This window comes from Arvicanthis niloticus, chromosome 18 (assembly GCF_011762505.2).
Source record: "Arvicanthis niloticus isolate mArvNil1 chromosome 18, mArvNil1.pat.X, whole genome shotgun sequence".
NCBI lineage: Eukaryota > Metazoa > Chordata > Mammalia > Rodentia > Muridae > Arvicanthis > Arvicanthis niloticus.
The window spans coordinates 45722543-45745463 of record NC_047675.1 but is presented as its reverse complement, the minus strand read 5'-3'; the positions used below and the strand labels follow the sequence as shown (position 1 = coordinate 45745463).

Here is a 22921-nt window from a genome sequence, read left to right as displayed (position 1 = left end):
AAAGCAACGCCATCCAAACTCCCATCACACAGGAAAAACCCCTGAATTTGAATAGACACTTCCACTAAGTCCGCATTTACCACACGCTAACCTCACTCCATGTTCCCAATGACAAGGTATCCCAGAGGCGAGCTCTGACTCACCTTGGCGGGGTTTCGGAGGTACTGGCATATTAGTAAACTCATTCATGAGCCGAACACTAAATGGAGAAAGAGAGAAGCAGAGCACACGTTAGGAGCGGGCCTGGGGACAGCAGGCACATTAGGCAGCAGCTGTGGCGCCGAGCCAGCCAATGTAACGGCACCCAGGGGCTCTTACGGTAAAATCTACACATACCATAGGACCATTTCCAACTGGCATTTTAAGCTAGTCAACAGTACAAGATCTCCTAGGGAATCTGATGGGAAGCACACTCCAGTTATACTCCAGGTCCACTTCCACAGAAACCCCCAACAGCATCTCCCTTTAAAGGAGAAATCCAGAGGCTGGAGGGGTGGCTCAGTGGTTCTTCTCAAGGGACCAGGGTTCAGTTCTCAACACCCACTGGCAGCTTACAACTAGCTGTAACTCCAGGTCTGGGAGATCTGAAGTCTCCTGACAGCCCTGGGCACTGCACACATGAGGTGCACTTACATATATGCAGGCAAAACACTCATACACAGAAACTTAAATGCTTAAATTCCTTACTGTAGCAAATCAAGAGCTGAGAGCTAGACTCAGCCCAGGGAACGCCTGCTTTGCCAAACTGCTCAAGGCCCCATCACCGGAGAGAGAGCCCCCAACCACTGGCACGTGTGCGCACACTTTACTTACAAGCTATCTATCATGGGCGTTGACGTGCAAGGCCTTTGCACTTTTGAGTACAGAGGAATGAACTTCATCAGGTGATACATCGGAGGGCAAGCCACCAATGCCTGCAGGGTCTGTATGTCGCAGTAAGGAAGTGTAAAGGAAATGAAACAGACACAGCAGACTTTTCTAAAGGCACATAAAAACCGGGATAAGCCAAGGACACTCAACTACTTGGATATGTAAACACAAAGAGGAATAAACCATATAAGAAGACAGCTGCCTTGTACTGGCCATGTAAGGACCCTCTGTCGGCTGGTATGACAGTCAAGAACCTAGCAGAGCAAAATGCTCCCACTAGTTAGAGCAAAGCCTCCAGTTCTGTGGTCATTCTGTCCTACTATCTACGACCACTCCAATGAGAACAGAATGTGTCTGATTCTGTCCTTCACAAGTCAACAGACCAATCCTCAGACAGAGGCTGGAGGGGCTCCAGAGTACCACCAACTATGAGGTAGGCAGACCAAATGATGGCCCAGTCTCAGTGTTCAGAGTCCAGGCCAGCAGCCCTGTGGATGCTGCAGTACATCAAACACACCCAGAGAAGAGAGCGTGTGTGGTGGCCAGGCGCGGGGTCGGCAGTCAGGAAGGATACGGCATTAATGTAGCACCAGTTTCCTTTATTGATCAGCCCACGGGGTTGCAATGACACTGGCTTATGTATTAGGGTTACAGTCTCCAATAACTCTGCAAGAGTGAAGAAGCAAACAAAGACGTTAACAACACTGCAGTCAGCAGCACCAGAATCCATGCATAGGAGCTTCTGAAGTGTTGACAGATTCCTTCAGGAGAGCGTGTCCTTCGAAACCCTGTACTTAGCTCAGCACCGGCTTTGTTACAGGGGGTTGTCCTTTCACAATAGTATTTTCCTCTGAACATCAACATTACTCCTCAGTTTATACCAGGAAGCTCCAGGGCCAGAGACACCAAGACAGTCGCTAGGAGCAAGGGGCAGAGGTGGCTCCCCCACCAAGACCGACAGCACGACTCGCCAGCAGCGAGGTCTCCTGGATACCAGCTTCAAAGAGGCTGTGGAGCCTCCCAGGCTCACAGGAAACCCAGTGGGCACTCGGATGGCCACATATTAAGTGACAGTGGCTCCTGCCAGTCCTGATTCCCGTGGGAAGAGAGAGCAGTGATTCATCTGTTCTGCATGCTAACTCCTCACTCCATTCAGAAGCGGGATTTCCCTCCTTACACTCACCCAGAGAAGCACCAGAATGCATCCAGTGAAAGCAGCGTGTCAAGCTTGCCATCCCCTAATGAAAGGCGTATAGATGTAGGACAGGAAGACACATGCTGACAGCCCCCAGCAATCCTGGAGCTGCCTGTTAACATTCATCTTCATAGTAACTCTGCCAAAAGAGGCACTCTGGCACCCCATCTTACAGATGAGAAAACTGAGTCACGGCACTGAGCCAGATACAACTGTGATCTACCTGGCTGGCTCCTTCCTCTCCACTGCACCTCACAGACTAGTGAGGTGGTTCAGCAGTTCCAGGAACTTGCTGCCGGGCCTGATGATCTGAGTTACAGCGCCCTGTGGTAGGTAGAAATGGGACCAATTTCCACAATCTGACCTCACAGGGACACTTGAACATACACACAAACATGCTTGAAAGCACAGAAGGAACACGTAAATCTAAGGAAGCAATGTTTTAAATATCTATTCTGGAAGGCTCCCCTTCCCTCTCCCACTCCCTTCTCCCACCTGTTCTTGGGCTATACAAGGATCCACGGTGCAGCAATGATCATGGTAACCGGCAAACCTGTGCGCGTTCAAACAATCACAACTCAAAGCAACGCCACAGGCTCCACAGAAGCAACCAATGGCAAGCTTTTACATAATTAGAAGTTTGGTCTTCCTGCCATGGCTGACCTCTCTCTGGACGAACAGCTAATGTGTCCTGTGTACACAGAAGGCTGCAACTAGCCCTGCTCCAGGCCAGCTCACAGACAAGTAATGGAGACTCACTGTCCCAGCAGACAGCGCCCGCCACACACTGCGGGTTCAGTTAAAGGGGTCTGGGGTGCGTGCCTCACCCAGTCGAGGTCCGCAGACATGCCGAGAGAGCAGCTGGAGATGACGCGGAGCAGACATCAGAAGACAAGCAGTGGGGAACAGAAAGGACAGCAGAAGTATGAACACTGTGGTGACTTACACTTAGGCGTCAGCATGCCTCGCTCCCAACACTCCCACGGTCACTCACACGCCTCATGTTTAACACTAATGGTATCACTATGAAGAAGCCAGAGGTCTGGGTAAAAGAGTGGAAGCCAGTGCACACTGCTCAGTGAGATGCCTGGCCCAGAAGTTAGAGCCACATTGGGGGGAGAAAATTCTGTTCCCCTGGTGGTGTGAGAGGCAAGGCCTTCCTGGATTGGTTGAAGGGATGGGGTACCATGACAATCACACCTGCTTTGGCACAGACAGTGGAAGAAGTGGGGAAAAAACCAACAGGGGATAGACACAGAAATCCACACGAACCTTTCCCCATCTCGTGCCCACTGTTCTGAGCTGCCTCAACTATGTATGGCAGGAGCAGGAAGAGGGCACAAACCCAATGGCTTGAATTCAAATTCCCAGAATTCACATTTTAGAAAAGTGAGCCAGGAAATCCACATTTTTAAAAAGCCGTAGGCACGTGATGATGCTTGCCTGTCTGTGACCACAGCACTTGGGAGGCAGAGGCCAGTGGGTATTGGGAGTTCATGATCACTATACAGCAAGTTACTTCCAGACTACAGAGGAAGGCCCTACTTCGAACAGATCCCAGCATTCCTACGGAGAGATCGCAGGCTGCGGTGAGAATCTCCCCAAACCCGTGGGCACCTGACCTGGGTAAAGCATGCAGTGAAGTGACAGAAACAAAAGACATTGCTTTAAAAACAAGTTAGGTGAAGGTTAAGAGCCAGCTCCCTAACAGCTGACCTCTGGCACCACAAAATGCCTTTAGCAAGCATGCACACCTACTCACACACACGAGAGAAAGTACACCGTATGACTAGTATTCTGAGTGTGTTGCATCAGTGTAAAAGAAACCAGCACCACATGTAACACAGCTAATTCCTTTTCAAAGGGGGACTAGGTAAGCTGGTTGCACTAAGCCCTAGGAACAAGCTTCTGTGGACCAGAGTGACCTCAATAGCCTGGGGGTTCCTACAGTTGGCAGAGCCCCATGGACCCGAGAACTCAATCCAATTTGAAGCCAACAATAATCAATTCCTTTCCAATTGGGAAACCACATGTTCAAGGCTGGTTTCTACATGGTCCTTCTCTGGAAGAGCAGGTCAAAAAGCAGGTCCCATTTTCCTTCTAAGGTCGTGAGTCTGTCTCTTAGCGCCACCCAGTGGCCTGTTCAACACCCGCAGACAAGCAGACCTGGGACACAACAATGTACGAAGCAGACAACTGCTGCAGTTACAACTGTCGCAGGCAGTGCTCAAACTGCCTTCTGGTAGAATCCTCAGGTGCAGGGTAACTCTTTACAGACTGGTAGAGAAGAGATAACCTAGATTTTTCCTTCCTTAAAGATTATTCTATTGTTCTCTTGGGGTCAGAGAAATGGCTCAGCACCTTAGAACTTCTATTCAAAGTTCTTTGAAAACAAGACCCTAATGCTGGTACTTCTCTACTTTCCATGTCCTCTGTCCCCAGACTGCTGCCCCAAGCCTGCTGGCTACCTGTGCTCACAGGGAGCTCTAGCAGTAGCTTTGGGCACCTTGCTGCTCACTTATTCCGGAGAGCAGTATACAGACATTCTTCTCTGCTCAGCAGAGACCAGTTCCATGGTCCTCAAGTCTCTTTCCACTGCTTTCCTTTCTCAGTCACCCCTACTAAAAATGGCCAATGGAGGTGGGCTGTAGTGACACACGCCTTTAGTCCCAGCACTTGGGACAGGAGGATCTCTGAATTCGAGGCCAGCCTGGTCTACAAAGCGAGTTCCAGGACAGCCAGGGCTACACAAAGAAACATTATCTTGAGGCCCACCCTCAAAAGGCCAGCATGCACTTAAAGTAACAGAAGCAAGCAGAAGAGTGTCTCCCATCCCTCAGGCCTGTCTGGTTAAAGCTGATACGTCTTTGCTGTTACGATTTCCCTGGATGGCACAGAAGTCAGACATCTACCTCTAGAATAGGTCGCTTCCCTGAAAGCTCCCAGAATCTCCTTGTCTCTGACCCAACGACAGAGCTACAGGTCATAGTTTTTTTTACATGTGTGGTGGAGATCCAAACTCAGATCCTCAGCCTTGCAGAACAAGTGCTTAGCCATCTCCCAGTCCTGCAACAAATACATTCTAGAAGAAAGATATCCATTATCTATTAAAGAGATCAGGCAGGGGATGGAGCAATCCTGGCACGTGCGAGACTGGCAGTAAAACTGTACAATCTGTGAAAAGCATGAGATACAAAGTGGAGACTGAAGAGGAAAGTGGGCTGGAGAGATGTCTCAGCAGTCAGCACACTTGTCGCTCTTGTGGATGTGGGTTCAATTCCCAGAACCCACATGGCGCACATGCAGGCAAAACACACATAAAACAAAAGAAATTTTTAATTAAAATTAAAAAAAAAGAAAAAGAAAAAGAAAAAAAGGTGCTGGGTGGGTGGTGTGTAAAGAAAACCACTTTACTTTAAAACTACAATCCTTGGCAGTTGGCAGCACCAGCTACTAAGAGCTGGGTCAGATTTCCAGCACCCACATACGGGTTTACAACAAACTGTAACTCTAGTTCAAGGGTGTGATGCTTTCTTCTGGCATCTGCTGGAAAGAACACACAAGTGTTGCCTAGACATACATGAAGGCAAAAGACCCATATACATAAAAGTCAAAAATAATAAATAATGATCTCCAGAATACAGTGGCATACCTTGTGATCCCAGCACTAGGGAGGTAGTAGCTGGAAAAAAATGCCACTTTGAAGACAGCCTGGGCTATAAAAGTAAGTATAAGACCAGCCTAGGCTACATGACAAGATGTTATACCAAAGACAAACACAATATACATATGAAGCCCAAAACAATAAAAATAAGAGTTTCATCAATTTTCTCATTTGAAGGGACCTCAGAACACTAAGAATACTCAGAACAATATCACATACAGAATAAAATGTTACCGTCTTTGTTTTGGTTTGTTTTTTGAGTCAGGGTCTTGGTACTGAAGCCAGGTTGGCTTCAAACTGCCACTCTTCCTGCCTCAGCCTCCCGAGAGCTGGAATTACAGGTCTGTTTCCAAGTTGTTTAAAAGCCTCTACCTGTCACCCCAACCATCAAGAAGATACGCCTTCCTGTCTGTGGGGACACCGAGTACTTCAGGGGCATGCAGGAGCTGGGCCTGAAGACCTGCTTCTGCACTATGCATCCAGCGCCTGCCTGCCTTCCACCCTTCCTTTTGTGCTACAATTCTGAGTGAAATCCATCACCGAACCCAAAGACACTAGGCACAGGTTTTCCCTGCTTACATAAAGGCACGGCACCCTCTCGCTCCATCTTCCTTCCTACACATACTGTTTGACGACTGGATAACGTTAGTGCATCCCACTCCTTTACTCCTGTTTCCATACAGGTCAGCTACCACCACTGGGTACCAACAGACTGCTCCCAGGTCACTTGGCCTGTCATTTAACTGTACCTGCAATCTTTATGGCTACAGGATCCTCTGATACTGGAACAAGCCCTTCTTTGACTTCCATCTGTTTTTCAGAGGCCAGGGGGGACGGGACAGGGGGGGAACACTTAGTTTCCACATAAGCCATAGGTGAGGAGGAAGAGGGCTTAGAATCATGAAAGAGGCTAGCCCAGGACTTTGCAGGCTGGCTAATGGGAATGGCGCCAGAGGCAGAGAGCGCACTTTCGGCAGGAGGTGACTGGCTCTCGGGCTTCGCAGGGTCCAGGTCTGCGCCCTCGTCAGTGTGCAGCTCTACCCCATTGGCAGCAGTGTCCTCGCCCGAGGATTCAAGTATTTTTCCATTAGCAACTGCAAGGTTCTCAGTAGTATCAGTGCCAGCGTAGGGCTGGGTCACAGCTGTCCTTAGCAGGCTGTCTGCAGGGAGGCAGGGCTGCTCAAAGTCAGCTTCATGGCAGCCCTCATGCAGCCCTGCAGTCCTGGCATCACCGCCTAGTGTCCTGGGGAAAGGACTATCAGGAACAGGGTCGCTGATGAAGTCCATGGGATTCTGAGGGCTGTCACAAGTCCTGGGCATGACTGAAGGAAGCACGTCCACCGCGAACTCAGCGTCCTCCACACCCTCACTGTTCATACCCATGGAAGTAGCATGGCCATTGACCAGGGCAGCTGGGGAAGCACTCTCCTCATTACCGTCTTTCAGATAACTGTAGTACCCAGGGGGCCGCTTCTTCTTCTTTTTCCGCTCCCTCTGACCAAGACTGCCAGTGCCACTGTCGTTCTCCAGGGCCTCAGCCTCTGCATTAGAATTGTTTTCCAGGGCCAAAGCTGAGGCTGGGAACTGGTCCACAGGGCTGCAGGTCTCCTCTTTTTCTATGGCATCAGGGGTCTTTTTGGAAGTCGTACAACCAAGGATAAATTCAGGTGCCTGAGGGTTCAAGGTACTTGAAATACTGTAGCTAGGGGCTCTCGGCAGACCATCACTAGGTTCGATGACTTCGTCCACACCAAACTCGATCCTCTGATGTTCTTGTCCTGCTGAGAAGAAATACCAGTCAATGCCTGCCCATCCAGAGCATAGGGTGCAAGCTACATAGTATCCAAACCAAGGGTCCTCTTTGAGAGGCGACACTTTGTATTCATTAGTTTCTAGCAGCATTAAGACAGACTTTAGCCTGATCTGTTGAACATGACATCTCTAGAACAAGGCCAGCTTGGGTGTATACAAAATTAGAAGCCTATCCTTATCCTTGGATATCTGGGTAACTAAGAAAGTTTTTAAAAAGAGGGTAGAAATGAAATTAGTTTTGTAATTTAAAATTACTGGGGCATGTTGTTGTTCCAGTCCTGGAGTAGCTGAGGCAGAATTCAAAGTCACCCTCCACTCCATGGTGGCTGCTGAAAGCCTCACTATACAAACCAACACATAAGCATCTTGTGGTTTAGAAACGTTCCTCAGATGCTAGCTCAGTGGCAGACAGCATGCTTGCCTGGAGTCACTCTTGATTTGTTTGTTTACTTAGGAAGGAGGAGAGGAAGGGGTGGAGGGAGAGGGAGAGATAGATGGATGTTGGCTCACACCTGTAATCCCAGCATGAAAAGCTGAGGCATAAGAAGTCCAAGTCCCGGCCTGGACTACACAGTGAGACCTTGTCCCCACCTTGCAGTCGTCATGTGTGCTTTATGCCTGAGCAGGGGAGGTGTGGGCTTTGGTGGCACGGCCCGACACTGTCATAGCAGCTTCTCCCAGGACGCTGCAGTCTGTGTGCAAACAAACTCACAGATGATATGCCCTGGCTCACAGTATCTGTCCCTTGGCTCTCTTGGACTCCCCCACTGCACTCTGTAACTGACGGCTAGCTAGTGACTACACTCAGACTGCAGTGGTAAAGCCACTTTTCCAGCCCACAAAACCAAAGTTAGGACTAAAATTTGAGGGAATCCGAGGCAGGATCCACTGTGTAGCCCAGCCTGTTCCAAGGCCTAGGATCACAGGCATGAAACACTGTACCTGCCCAGGGCTTTGAACTTGTAAAATCTCATCGCAAGCTCCAATATGTCCTCTTTCCAGTTACCGTTAACCTGCACCTCCCAAACATGTCAAGGTGGACAGTGTATCTTAGTCTACATCTTTAAAAGTAGGTTACTAGAACCAACTTATCCTTCAACAACATGGAAGACCACTGTTGTTCATGAAATGGTCATGCATCTGAAATTAATGAAAGGAAACATGCCTTAAAGTGTGGTACAAGGTGGCAGCGGCTTTTAAAGTCCTACAAGGACAGAATTATAAACCAAAAATTATGTTCTAAGTACGTTCAATCCTGAGGGCTTGTAAGACTCTTCATGGGAAGGGGAATGAAGGTCCAGGGCAAAGCCAAGGTCATGCTAACTCTGGGGGTGGGGATGCCTATAGCTGGGGCGGGAAAAGGCAATCCTGCCACAGTGACTACAAGACCACAGCAGTTTTGCCTGTGTTAGCAGCAGGCCACTCACTGACTGAGCAGTTTGTTTTCCCTGGCTTTGAAATGGACTACCAAAAAGCAATGGCTTCTATTACACCTAGAGTGTAGTGTCCATTCTATGATGCTCTATGTACGAGCAAATCCACAGTGCTTGGGCTGCCAGCCACAAACACTAACTAGGAGCAAGACTCCCCTTTGAAACATATATACTGTAAAGTCACATTCAGACTACTGTGCTGTGCTGTAGAGCTTACAAGACTAATATTCCAGTAGAAAGAAAGCCCAATAGGTGCAGTGATGCCCTTTAATCCCAGCACTTTATGCAGACAGCAGCAGAACTTCAACAGTTACCAGGATGGACAGCGAGGACACACAAGGACAAAGTTCAGGACTGCCTAGAAATGGCGGCAGATAAAGCCTGACTACGGTGTCCTGAGGTCACCTGCTGTGACTGCCTATGCTGGGAGGCAGACAAGAAGGAAGCTTTTGCTCATTCACATACATAACGAAGGGCCCAGCATTCTAAATAGACACTAGGCAAGGACAAGCATTCAGAAATGGAGAAATGCGAGCATCAGTACACACTACATGCAGGACACACAGCAATGCCCCAGGGATGCACACATGGAGGTGGACAGCAGCAGCTCTGTCCACTTTGCTAACGACTAAGCCTGCCTTGTCCCTTAAGATCTCCTGTCAGAGCTAACTGCAGACTGCTGGCATTCCTACTCACTCTCGAGACGTTACTGTAGATAAAGAGGAAGACTGCCTTAGTCTTTTCAAGTTCATACATGAGCCTGAGTTATAATTAACACCCATCACAGGTCTGACATGCTAGCTCAACATGGAATCTAAAAGACTTTTTCTTGGAAGCCAGGGATCTTAAGAATCCCAACTAGGAACGGTCGTTTGGGCCTGAGATGACTGCATAGCCAGGATGTGTTAAACACACCTCAGCAACAAACACTGCTGCACCTTGATAAACATTCCTCTCAGCCATCAATCAACCAGGGCTCACGCTGGAGACCTAAATGCCCAGGCATGTGGAACAGATGGGACAGGAACACTAACTGCTACAACAGGTCCACATAGCCCTGGACCCAGCAGAGTTGAGCACAGCCATGTGAGTGACACACCTACAACACCAGGGCTTGCTGAGCTACAGACTGGAGCACCTCTCTCCGGACCACACCTTACCATGCCCAGAGTTCTGGAGCATGGCACATACTTGAAAGCACACTTGTCAATCTGAGTAACTTGGTAGTTGTGCTGTTTTGAATATGCTTGGCCCATAAGGTGTGGCACTGTTGGGAGTAGGTGTGACCTTCTTAGAGGGGGTAGGCTTTGAGACCCTCCTAACTGCTTACAAGACAGCCTTCTCCCGTTTGCCTTCAGAACAAGAAGTAGAACTTTCAGCTCCCTAGTACCAGGCCTGCCTGGATGCTGCCATGTTCCCACCATGATGATAATGGACTGAACCTCAGAACCTGTAAACCAGCCCCAATCAAATGTTTGCCATCATAACAGTTGCCTTGGTCATGGTGTCTCTTCACAGCAATGGAAACTCTAAGACAGTAGCTAAGTTTGGAGCAGAAGCTTCAAGCTCTCGTAAAATGCTGACTGCAGCTGGTCTGATACTGCAGTTCTAGGGAGGCTGAGCTAAGCTCACAAAACTAAGCCTACAGAAACTACAGAGAGGATGGAACTGACACAGACAGATCCGGGAGAGAGCTCAGCAAGGGACTTGCTGCACAAGCCTCATGACCTCTGTCCAATCCCCAGAACCCAAGTAAAAGCAGAAAAGGACCTACTCCATGGAGCTGACCTCTAACTCCACATATAAGCACACTTCAATACACTCACACATCATAGCCCACCTCCAAATAAATGAATAAAAAGTTATAAAAAGATGACCCAATGGAAGCTATGTTTATAGGTTCCTGCCCACCCAGGACATGGGACCCAGCTTACCGTCTGGCAGTTCTTCTTCAGCCTGTATGCTACACAGAGTCCCACTATATGGAGGGAGCTGGGAGAGAAATCAGAAAACAAATCTTAATAGATTATTGAAGCCCAACAGAGGCCACTGCATCAACTCAACACTTCTTTCAAGCTCCACCAAAGCAACTTCTGGTGACATCACTTTCCCAGAAAGACACAAAGATTCACTAAAATCTGAACCAAATAGTGTAGGAATGTTCTCAATTATTTACCACTGCTAAATACACTGAAAAGGAGACTGGAAATCTGAAAATGAAAAGCACTCCTACTGACATGTGAACTGCTACAGTAAAACCCTTCCTTCCCAGGATGTCAGAGAGGGTGAGCCCAACCCCCACAACCCCCCACCCCCACCCCTGTCTGTTCACAGTAGAACTTTAGAACCAGCACAACTGGCAGAAGCAAGCCAGAGTCCCTCAGAAGAAAGGGCTGGGCCCTTGGCTGTCTTCTTACAGAGTCCCATGCAAATGAGTTAATGGCTTAAAGTCATCTTCCTTGTATGGAAGGAAGGAAGAAAACAAGAGAGATCTGGCTACTCTGTGAAAACCTGGCAAGTTTTATGAACCTCTCAAATACTTCTTTCAGCTAATTCCATATTTATTTAGGATTTGGGGGTATCTGAGAAGTGAGTCAGCTGACAGAACAAAGCCCCAAACAGCACCCTACTGCAGTATCTGTCACTGAAGTCCAGGACAAACTGCACCAGTTTGTAGAGCCTGGGGTGCGTCAGCTTCAGGAGGCTCTAGCTGGTGCCCACAGCAATCACTGTCTGCTGTAACTGTAGCCTCCTAGGCTCAAGTCTCCAATGAACTCTAGCTAGCCAACCATTGGGAAGGAGCCCAACCATTCAGGACCAAGTACTTAGCACCCTGACACACGGGCAACCTTTTCCACATGCCATCACTGACAGCACACAGAAGCCGTGTGGTGCAGCAACATCAAGGAAGCTTCTCACCAAGCCCCATCTCTAGGTCACAAAAGAAGAGCACAACACCCTTACAGAGAATGTCTGTTCTGTCAGTGGCATTAGGGAGGCCTCTGGGGACAGACAGCAACGTAGATAATCTGGTAGATAATCTGGACACCAGCGATGGTGTCCACACCCACCGGAAAGGTTAACTGCCAAAGCTTCACATCAGTGTGGTTACAAACAGAAACCTCACTTGTTATATGCAGAGATGGGGAAGCAGAAAACGCAGACAGGTCAGTAAGGCAGAGCCTCCATTCCAAGAGGACCGAGACAGAGAGGATGATCCTCTGGGTCGTAAAGGCTGCAATGGGCAGGGACCATGAACAGCACTGGCCAAGGGCTCCCAACACTCCTCTCAAGACCTCAGGAGGGGCTTCTGAGACAGCAGATTAACAAGACAGGCCAACTGTTCCCATCACAGGGGCAATATGACAATTTCATTTAAACTTCTTTTTGAACTTTCATTTATCATTTACTTGGGGTGCAAGGGTCAATTCTCTCATAACACCATGTGGGTCGTGGGGACTGAAGTCAAGTCATGAAGCTTGGCAGCAAGGACCTTTACCCACTAAGCCATCTCTCCAGCCTTAGTATCATTTTCAGTGAGTGGATTTAAGGCATTTTACTTTAGGGTCTGGTGAGATGGCTTAGAAGATAAAAGGGTTATTGATGAAATCTAGCAACTGACTCCACAAAGTAGTCCTGTTTGGTCTCCTCAAGTGGACTCCCATCCCACCTGTCCCCATACACACACACACACACACACACACACACACACACACACACACTCTCACACTCAGAGATCCACCTGTATCTGCTTCCTGAGTGCTGGGATGAAGTGTGTGCCTATACCACCACCTCCGGCACACACTGGCCAGATCACTACCACCCCTGGGGCCCACAAAGTAGGAGAAAGTCAACAAGTTGTCCTCTGTGTCCACACATACTCAGACACATATACATACACAAATGAATTAAAAAACACTTAGCAGGGCAGGTGGGGTTGGGAACAAGAGGTACCAGGATGGGGGAGAAAATAAAGAAATGACTGGGACTGTCATCTGGGGGATGAGTGGAAACCTAATGCAATGGACACCCCATGGAATCTACACGAGTAACCCTAGCAAACACTCCTAGTAATGGGGGACGGACATGGATCCTGAACTGGCCATCTTTTGTAACCAGACAAGGCCTTAGCCACAAAACCCTTGACCTACAGTTTGTCCTGCCTGCAGAGTCTGGGACCAGTGTCTAGCAGAATTGTCATTAAAAAACCAGAGAGACTTCATTCCACAACTGATGGGAGCAAATGCAGAGTCCCACAGTCAAACATTAGGCAGAACTTGGGAGTCCTTCAGGAGGGGGAGAAAAAGACTGGAGGAGCCAAAGGGGTCGGGGATACACTAGGAGAACAAAGCCCACAGAACCAACTGACTGGGGCCCATAGGGACTCAGGTCAGGAGCCCCTAGGGGTCTGACCCTGTATATATACTGTGGCTAAGTAGCTTGGTCTTCTTATAGGATCCTAACAATGGGGAATGGGGGGGCTGTCCCTGGCTCTTGCCTTTTCTTCTTACTGGTGGCTTTGTCCAGCTTTGATGATGTGATGCTGTATGTCTGATCTTACTGTCAGGCCATGTTAACCTGATGTTCCTAGGAGGCCTGCTCTTTTCTGAGGGAAGGGGATAGGGGTGGCAGAGACAGGAGATAGGACAAGATGACACTGCAATTGATGTGTATATGAGAGAAGGATGTAAAGATGTAACAGGTATGGTGATACACACCTGCAATCTCAGTACTGGGGAAGTGAAGGCAGGGGAACTGTTGTGAGTGTGAGGCCAACTTGCACTGTAGAGCACAACTGTGGAATGGCTGCAGCCAGGATGTGCTCCACCAAGGCAAGAATTTTGCTCTCCAGGTGTGTAGCATCCTTCACCCAATAATAAACTGCAGCCTCACTAAGAACTTCCCAAATGGATCCAAGTTCTCCAATTACACAGCTGCTTATAATACAAAAGTACTGGATTGAGTGTCTACACTTGGAACCCCAGCAGTCAAGAGGCTGAGGCAGAAATTCACCATGAATTCAATTTGAGATACATAGCTAAGTTTCAGGGCAGCCTACACAGGGTAATGTTTCTAGCTTCCTCCTCTACTCAGTCAAAAGGCCTCAAGAAGGAAGACTCTACTTGGAAATGTAGGGGGATTTCGTGTCTTACAAGGGACTCACGGTCAGTTCACAACAGCCTGTAACTCTAGCTCCAGGAGTTCTGACACCTATGGCTTTCAGGGACACTGCACACACAGTGCACAAACCCCATCCATACGCGCGCGCGCGCGCGCGCGCGCGCACACACACACACACACACACACACACACAATTAAAATTCAATGTTAAAGCTGGTTGTAGTGGTGCACTTTAATCCCAGCATTTGGGAGACAGAGGCAGGTGGATCTCTGTGAGTTGAAGGCCAATCGGATCTACTTAAGTTCTAAGTCACAGTGAGACTTTGCCTCAAATAAATAAGTAAATAAATGAATAAATAGGTGGGAGAGGGATCTATGGGATAGAAGAAGACACCACCGAGGACTCCCTCAGGAACCCACTAAGCCAACCAGGACGCCCCTAGAAATAAACACACACAAATACACTGTAGCAAATAAACCACAATATGCATGATGGACCATGCTGAGCAGTTAAAGTCAGAAAACAGACTGGAGAGGCAGCTCAGCACTTAGCACTTACAGAGGGGGGGCCCTGAGTTCAGTTCCCAGCATCCACAACATGGCTCACAAGCATCCGTAACTCCAGTTCCTGGGCATCAGCTTCAGGTGGGCTGCAAAGGGAGGTCTGAGGCACAGCACTCAATACTTCCTGTGGACACAGTGCTGCCCACCCAGCACTTCCTCTGGGGAAGGCAGGCAGGAGGAAAGAAAGCGGCAAGGAGGGCTCACCTGTGTGTGAATATACTTACTGCTTTGAAGTCTAAAGCAAATAAACACATGGGCCCAGCACACTCCTGGTATAATCTCTACTCCTTTATGAGCTACAACTCTCAACTAAAATGAAAGAGAACTGTCAATCACCTCTGCAAATATGTACATGACAACAATTTTTCTTACCTCAACTGAAGAGCGGGGAGTCACAAAAAACTGATTGAATTCATCAGGGCTGAAATCGCCAAAAATATACTGAAAACAAAAAAATAAGAACACTTGATTACATATAATATACACATGACTAATTTTTTTAAAGCCACATATTTTAGTTTGTCTTAGGTAACATTTATACTAGAATTTTCCAAATCCTTTTCAAGTAAGCAATGAGGAGCTTTAAGCTGCACGCTAAGGTTCCTAGGGCAGGCAGTATTTTCCCATGACATGCAAACTGTCAGAGAACAAAGTTGAAGATGCTCATTTGGACAAGTCAAGTGTGGTCTCAGGGCCTGTTGGCTCCTGCCTTGGGGAACTTCCTGGTCCACCTTCCCCCTCTGTTTAGCTCCCTGCTGAGTCACTGTATTATCCACCTCCATTTCACTTTTCCCTGCCAGAGGATAGGAAAAGTCACAGGGAAAAGTCAGTGACCCTGAGTAACAATCTTAAGACATGTATCATTTAATATAAACATAAACTAGAACAGGACTCAGACACATACAGATAGGGCCCCTCTGGCTTCATAGTGCTGGGTGAGACCTTCACTCACAGGATCTAGTACAGCACAGTGACTCTGCCACTGTGACTCCTAGGAGCTTCAAGAAGTCTGCCACTAACAAGTATCCCTATCTATCTATCTATCTATCTTTCATTCATTCAGCCAGCCAGCCAGCCAGCCAGCCAGCCAGCCAGCCAGCCAGCCAGCCAAGTACATGTAAGACTCAGGACTGGGTCCTGAAGACAAGCAGAGCTGTCTCTGCAGCTCTACTGCAGCTTAAAAATCCAGAAGTGACTTGCAGGGAAGTTTACAAAACTGCATTCTATAACTAAGTAATAATCTCTTTATTATGCAAAAGCACTGTTGGGAAGAGTGACAAGGAGACCACCCTGAAGCTTTTGAGCCATGTCCACTGAAACAGTAGCAAACCCTGAAGACAAAATTGTCCTCTCAGCTGGGCAGTGGTGGCGCACGCCTTTAAGCCCAGCACTTGGGAGGCAGAGGCAGGCGGATTTCTGAGTTGGAGGCCAACCTGGTCTACAGAATGAGTTTCAGGACAGCCAGGGCTACACAGAGAAACCCTGTCTCGAAAAACAACAACAACAAACAAAACAACTGTCCTCTCATGTAGCACACACATATCCTGGACCAAGTCAACAAGGAAACAGTGGCCTGCCGTCGTGGTGGAAACACTGAGAGTCCACGTGGTTTAAAGTTTTCTCATGAAATGTTTTAGAACTCAGCCTCTTACCAACTGCGACATTAGCCCATTGTTCACATGAGAAAGCTAACATCAGTATCACTCACAGCACAGTATGTGAAAAACAAACAGAGAAAGCACAGTAAGGAAAGAACTATTTTCTCAGAGAACAAAATGAATGGTATGAAAACCAGACTAAATTCAAATCACTTATTAAAACCCCAACTGGTGCCTCTAGTGGTGGAATCGAGATCTACAGCAACCAGGAAGTTGTGAAAACTCAAGAAGACATTAAATGCTGAGGTCTCGTGTCCACAGAATTCCATCCCATAAATATTTAAAGTGTACAAAGTAACATTCTCAAGGACCACGGATGTGGTAGTTAGCTGTAGAGCGCACACAAGACTGGGTTCAATGTCATCATTGGTCATGACATCCCGACATCTCTATAAAGTTTGTAAATCCCAATAAATGAACTATGGCGACGGACAGGGATGGGTACAGAACTAGAAGACCATGAACTCAGAGACACTGGAGAGACAGACCACGCCTCTGTATCTCAAGAGGAGCAACACTCAGAAAGCCATCCCCTACTGGATGCTCTAGGAATGAGGACTGTGGACTTACAATGTCGGAAAGATACTCATGGGTGAGAATTAAGTCAATGTGATGTGTTGAAGTTATGGGTGTCTCTGAGCTGCTGATGCGGGTGCTGGGAGATAAACCCAGAAGAGCAGACAGAGTTCTAACCACTTAACCATCTCTCCAGCTCAGAAATGTTCATTTAAATTTCACTTGGAAACACACTTTCTAATTTGTTCACGTACAATCAATCTTTTAAAGAGATGGTTAATTCAGTAAGGGCTAAATTCTAAAATCTTGAAAATGTGCAAGTAGAGGAGGAGAAACCAGGTTCACGTGCCTTCCAGTCTGACTGCAGAGTCCAGGCTCCTTCCTGGAGGAAGAAGCAGGTGTGTGAGAATCTCTCCTGGTACTTTCACTTAGTTCCCTATTTGTCAGGTGTCACTTGAAAAAGTCTGCTAGAGTGTTTTTCTTACAAATTCATACTAGGATATGGTGGCGTTTGCCTTTAATCCAGGCACTGGAGAGGACAGGTATCAGCAATCTGAGTTCAAGGCCACCCAAGAGGGGCTGTTAAAGACAGACAAGAAGACAGCCACATAAGGCTGAACAAAAAAGCCCCCACCCCCCACCCCTGCCAGACACACATGATGAGAAATAAAAATGCACAGATTTGTTCAGAAGCTCTGGACCTATGACCTAGCCAGGTCTGATAGATCTACGGAGGAGTACACAGTTGCAGGGGAGTGTTAGTAGGGTGTATTATTTTAGAATTTTTCTTTTTAAATCATATTTTATAAGAAACTGACAAGCAGCTGGAGAGATGCCTCAGTGGCTAAGACAGGCTACTCCTGAAGAGAACCTAGGTTCAATTCCCAGTGTCTGCATGATGTCACATAACTGTTTCCAGTTCCATTACATTCTTCTGGCCTCCATGGGTACCAGGCATGCACATGTTACACAGACATACATGCAGGCAAAGACAAACTAATGATAAGATGTCAGTATATCACTTGGAAAGCAGAGGCAGGTGGATCTCTGTGAGTTTGAGGCCAGTCTGGTCTACAGAGTGACTTCCAGTACAGCCAGGGACGTGTAGAGACCACATCTCAAAAACAAACAAACAAAAAACCAAAAAAACAAACAACAACAACAACAAAAAGATGTGTTGGTATGAAGAACAGAACTCACAGGTCATGCCTACTGCTGCACAGGCATCAACTGTGTGTGGGTAAAGACCTCACTCAGTTGACAGCCTGCTGAGAATACTGAATACATCTAAGGACACTGTAGAACTGTTAACTAGAGCTATGTGACACCAAATACCATTTGGCGACTGACAGATAGCCGGGCTGTCTATAGCTTCATCCTGACTCTTTTCCCACTGGTTCATGTGGGTCAATGAACAACCCCATCAAGGCAGACAAAGCACAGCCTCCTGCCAGACAGAATGAGATCTATTTTCATGAGGTTTTTAAAGTGAGCCATTACACCAATATATAAAAAGTCTTGTTTCAGTTTTGTAGCTGAAGCCAGCAGGCAAGGTTCTAACATCAGTGCACAGCATCCACTGGAGGAGCCTGAACCAGTGTCTCCAATAGCTAACCCGCCCCCACAGGCCTTCCCTCTGCACCAGTTTTGTTCCCTCATAAATCATTCTGATGAGACAAAGTAACAATGTGCAACAGAACCCTTGATACTTGAAGTCACTGACAGGTCAGGAAAGATGAAGATACTGGGATCTAAGGCCAAGGGGCTCATTAAAAATAGGGGTGGGGGATTACTGTACTAGATACATAAATAATCTGCCTAATCAAAGTGACTCACACCTGGGAGGTAACCAGGTAAATAGCCCTTAGAAAGCTGCTCTCCCAAAGGACTTGAGTTCCATTCCTATCACCCACATGGTGTCTCACAAACCACCTGTAACTCTAGTTCCAGGCAGTCTAATACATTCTTCTGGCCTCCAATGGTACACACTTGGTGCATATATATGTGTCCAGGCAAAATATTCACATCTATATAAAATAAATATTAAAAGAACTTAAAATTGCCCAGGATGATGCATCGAACATGTTAAGCCCAGACATCACATGCCGTCCCTCTTAAAGGCGTCACAACTATGTGCACCATCAGAGATCACTCTAGACATGGCTCAGCAGTTAATTTAAGAGCACTGGTTGCCTTCTAGCAATCTGGAGATCAATCGCCAGCAACCCCAAGGTGGCTCACAAGCATCTTTAACTCCGGTTCTAGGGGACTCTACTTCTGATTCCTGAAGAGCACATGGTCCATAGAGATATGTGCAAGCAAAATACCCACATACATAAAGTAAGTAAAAAGTGTTGAGTCATTCTGAAAAGGCCTTCTCACTCTGACTACTATAGAGCTCTTGCTGCCTGCGGAGCACATTTCTCATTCCTAGGAAGGTGAGAGGGAAATTACAGTATGCTGGTAAACTGCAAAACGCACAGGGGAGTCACAAATGTGAGAGAAGATCAGGAAGGACGAAGACCAGCCATCCTGTTAAAACTGTCTTTTCCCATGGAAGATGGAGAAATGGTCCCGGTTCACCTGCAGGAGTGCAGACCAGTCTCATAGGAAACTTGAGGACATGGGCTGGAGACATGGCTCAGCAGTTTAAGAACACCAGTTTCTCTTCCAGAGGTCCTGAGTTCAATTCCCAGCAAACACATGGTGGCTCACAACCATCTTGTAATGAGATCTGATGCCCTTCTGGTGTGTCTGAAGACAGCTACAGTGTACTCATACATAAAATAAATAAATCTTAAAAAAAAAAAAAAAAAAAAAAAGGAAACTTGGACAGATTACTGTGTGACACTAGGGGGCACAAGAGAACAGCATTCTCAGCCCCCAAGCTTCAAAGATTTCATCTCTTGAAATTCAACTGATGTGTCGGCTTCCCCAAATGACTGCTCTGTACCCTTTGAAAGGTTCCTGATAATACGAGGTGGCTCTGAAACAAGTAACCAGATAATGCTTTGCTCTGTTCAAATTCTCAGTTTCAAGGGAGATGGGCAAGCAGTCAGGACAGTCTCTGCAGAGAATGAGCTCGCCCACAAAGCTCCAGACATCTCACCAACTACAACGGCTCCTGGGCCTGACTAGGATTCAGAAGTCAGGGGTAGGACTGGGTTGGAATGTGCCTGGCATTTGTGAGGCTCTATCCTGTGTCCCAAGCATGGCAAACACAAAACAACACAAGCAAAAACAAAAGAGGGAGACATGGACCTGGACACATCACACCAATGCCTACCTGTCCAACATTCTAAACCTTAACGGAAAAGGAAAGGAGCCAGGCACAGAACACACCACACACCTTTAATCCTAGCACTTGGAAGACAGAGGCAGGCAGGTCTCTGAGTTAGAGGCCAGGACAACCAGGGCTACACGGAGTAACCTGTCTCAAAAGAAACAAACAAATAATGGGGGGGGGGGGAGAGCGCAGAGAGATGGTTCACCGGTTAAGAGCACCGATTCTTCCAAAGGACACAGGTTCAATTCCCAGTACCCACATGACAGCTCACACCTGTCTATAGTAACTCCAGTTCCAGGGCTTCTGACATCCTCACACAGACATACATACAAATCAAAATACATACAAAAGACATACATTAAAAAAAAGACATACATACAATCAAAACAGCAATGAACATAAAATAAAAATGATAAAGAGAATTATATTTAAAAAGCCAGCTGGACATTGGTGGTACACGCTCAGGAGGCAGAAGGTGGATCTGAGTCTGAGGCCATCCTAGTCTACAGAGGGAGCTCCAGGACAGCCCAGGGCTAGATAGGGAAAAAAGTCTCAAAGAAAAGGGGGAAAAGATGCTAACCCCTACACTAGCCAAGAAGCCATTTGCAATTGATACCTGCTGGGGAAGGGGAAGTCACTTTCTCCATGGAGAGTCACTGGGTCTATCAACTACACTCGGCCAGCATAGAACAAGCTCTATGACAATTCGGTCTGTTTGTTTGTTTGTGGGTTTTGTCTTATTAGTTTTTTGTTTGGGAGAGAGAGAAAAGGAGAGAATGTGATGTTGGGTAGGTAGGGAGCTGGAGAGAACCTGGGAGGAGAAAAAACATCAAAATGGACTGTATGTATGAGGAATAAAACAAAAATAAAATCTGAAAAGTCAGACAGGCCAACTGCCTGTGGCTCCACTCACAAGGCGTCGGAAGAGAGTGCAGACAGGCTTCCCAGGGTGAGGGAAGGGAGCAGTCAGGGCAACTGCAGGGTGGAAGGCTTCTAGGAGACTTCAAGACTAGTGCTCCAAGTTGAGCATAGTGGTGGGTGTATGTATACCTTAGGAATAATGTCACACCACTGTCCCACACAGGGCTGTAGTAATAAGCCTCAGACTGAGTTGTACAAAGGAAAAGCATTGGATTGGTACACGTTTCAAGGTCGATGCTAACAAGGCTTCAATAACAGTCACACTATACAAATCACACTGTGGAGAGTGGTGTGATAGCTTGGGGGACACCTGAAGGTGACACTGCTCTGTCCATGCAAACCAGGAGTCTCGCTGATATAACAGTATTTACTGAGCACCAGCTCCCCCAGGTGACTTGTGAGACTGAGGATAATTTGAGCAGACCCAGAAGACTCAGGATATCACAACCCTCAATGGCAGTCACAATGCAAGCTAACAGCAGGCTGATGAATGTTACAATCGAGCAGGGGCTATTTCCCTGACTAAGCTGCAGTAATCCTGATTTGCTTTCCCAAGAAGAGGGTCCCTCCACATAAGAGAACAAAGCCAGTAGCATTACAAAGCCACTCAGTGAGCATCACCCAGCTTTGGAAAGTGGTGGTTCAGTTTGGTGTCTACTTTGTTTGCATATTTTATTCCAACTACTAAAATCGGGTCAGGCTTTCAACAGGCTGGCTGCATATTCTTGGTTTGGTACTTTCATTGAGAATTGAGCTAAGTAAGTTGTTGCTACAGACACAGTCTCAAAATTAGAAACCATGATTCATGTAACAAAACCCCACTGTTAGCAGCTTCCCAGTCCTGTCTATAGAACAGCAATGGATACTCACAAAGTACACTCATCATACTAGGACTGCTAACAAACACAACTGGACAAACTAGGAAGCAAGTCCCACGTACATTCCTATTGCCACAGACACAGGCCAGTCTTAAGAGAAAGGGGGAAAGAGACGCGTAAACAAACAAAAGACAACAGGTCAGTCCCAGGACAGGGCTGAGAGATGAGCACCCACCAGCAGGTATTAGTTGCCTCAAACAGTGGGAACTTCAGGGCAAGGAAGTCTTCTGTAACTGTTGGGAATTACGGTGGACACGTGTACTGTGCAGGACTATATAGCTCAGCACACTGCCTGCCAGTTGACTGTGATGGCCTGCTCTCCCTGAAACCCTACACCAGCCCTAAGCCAAGACGTCACCAATTAACCACTGATGAACACCTAGCAAAACCATGGTGTTAATTCTGCACAAGCAGAAACCTGCAGCTGTCCTGTGTTCTACTGAATGGAATTGTTGGAACTAAACCAACAAAGTCTCAATAGCTGAAGGTCAGCTGCCAGGACGGAAGCACATCAATAAACCTTCAGGCCCTAACTGACCTAGCTTGCTGGCTTCCCCAAAGGGAAGTTTATACACCTCAAGAGCAGCTGATGAAGAAGCACACACCTCATCCCACTTTAAGAAGGTACACAATCTCTCCAGTAGTGGGGGTGGCAAAGGCTCAGCAAGTAAGAGTGCTTACTGTTAAGCCAGACAACCTGAGTTCAATCCTAACTTTTCTAATAGAGGGAAAAAACTAGCTCTCAAAGTTGTCCTTTGACCACCCACATAAAAATAAGTAAATGTAAAAGAAAAAAGAAAAAAAGTGTTTACAGTATACAGAGAAACCCTGTCTCAAAAAAAAAAAAAAAAAGCAAATAAAATACTTAGGGGCTTCAGAAATGGCTTAGTTGCTAAGGTCACTGGCTATTCTTTCTTACAGTTTCAGTTTCTAGCACCCACATGTGTCTTTTACAACACAACCACCTATAACTGCATTCCAGGGCATTGGATGTCCTCTTCTG

At 47.1% G+C, this 22921-nt stretch overlaps 1 protein-coding gene across 3 annotated transcripts in view; it reads right to left on the bottom strand.

The window, feature by feature from the left end:
* The window catches only part of Usp10 (ubiquitin specific peptidase 10), a 45262-nt gene that overhangs the window by 9354 nt on the left and 12987 nt on the right, over positions 1-22921 (bottom strand). For 2 of the 3 annotated variants that reach the window (XM_034522485.2, XM_076915964.1), the window contains exons 2-7: positions 15032-15100; positions 10909-10966; positions 6479-7510; positions 1445-1536; positions 814-923; positions 144-199 (exon numbers count right to left, since the gene is read on the bottom strand). In XM_034522485.2, the coding sequence (XP_034378376.1) occupies positions 144-199; positions 814-923; positions 1445-1536; positions 6479-7510; positions 10909-10966; positions 15032-15100 (1417 nt within the window). The remainder of the gene's footprint in view (positions 1-143; positions 200-813; positions 924-1444; positions 1537-6478; positions 7511-10908; positions 10967-15031; positions 15101-22921) is intronic. The other variant, XM_034522486.2, reaches the window with a different exon arrangement.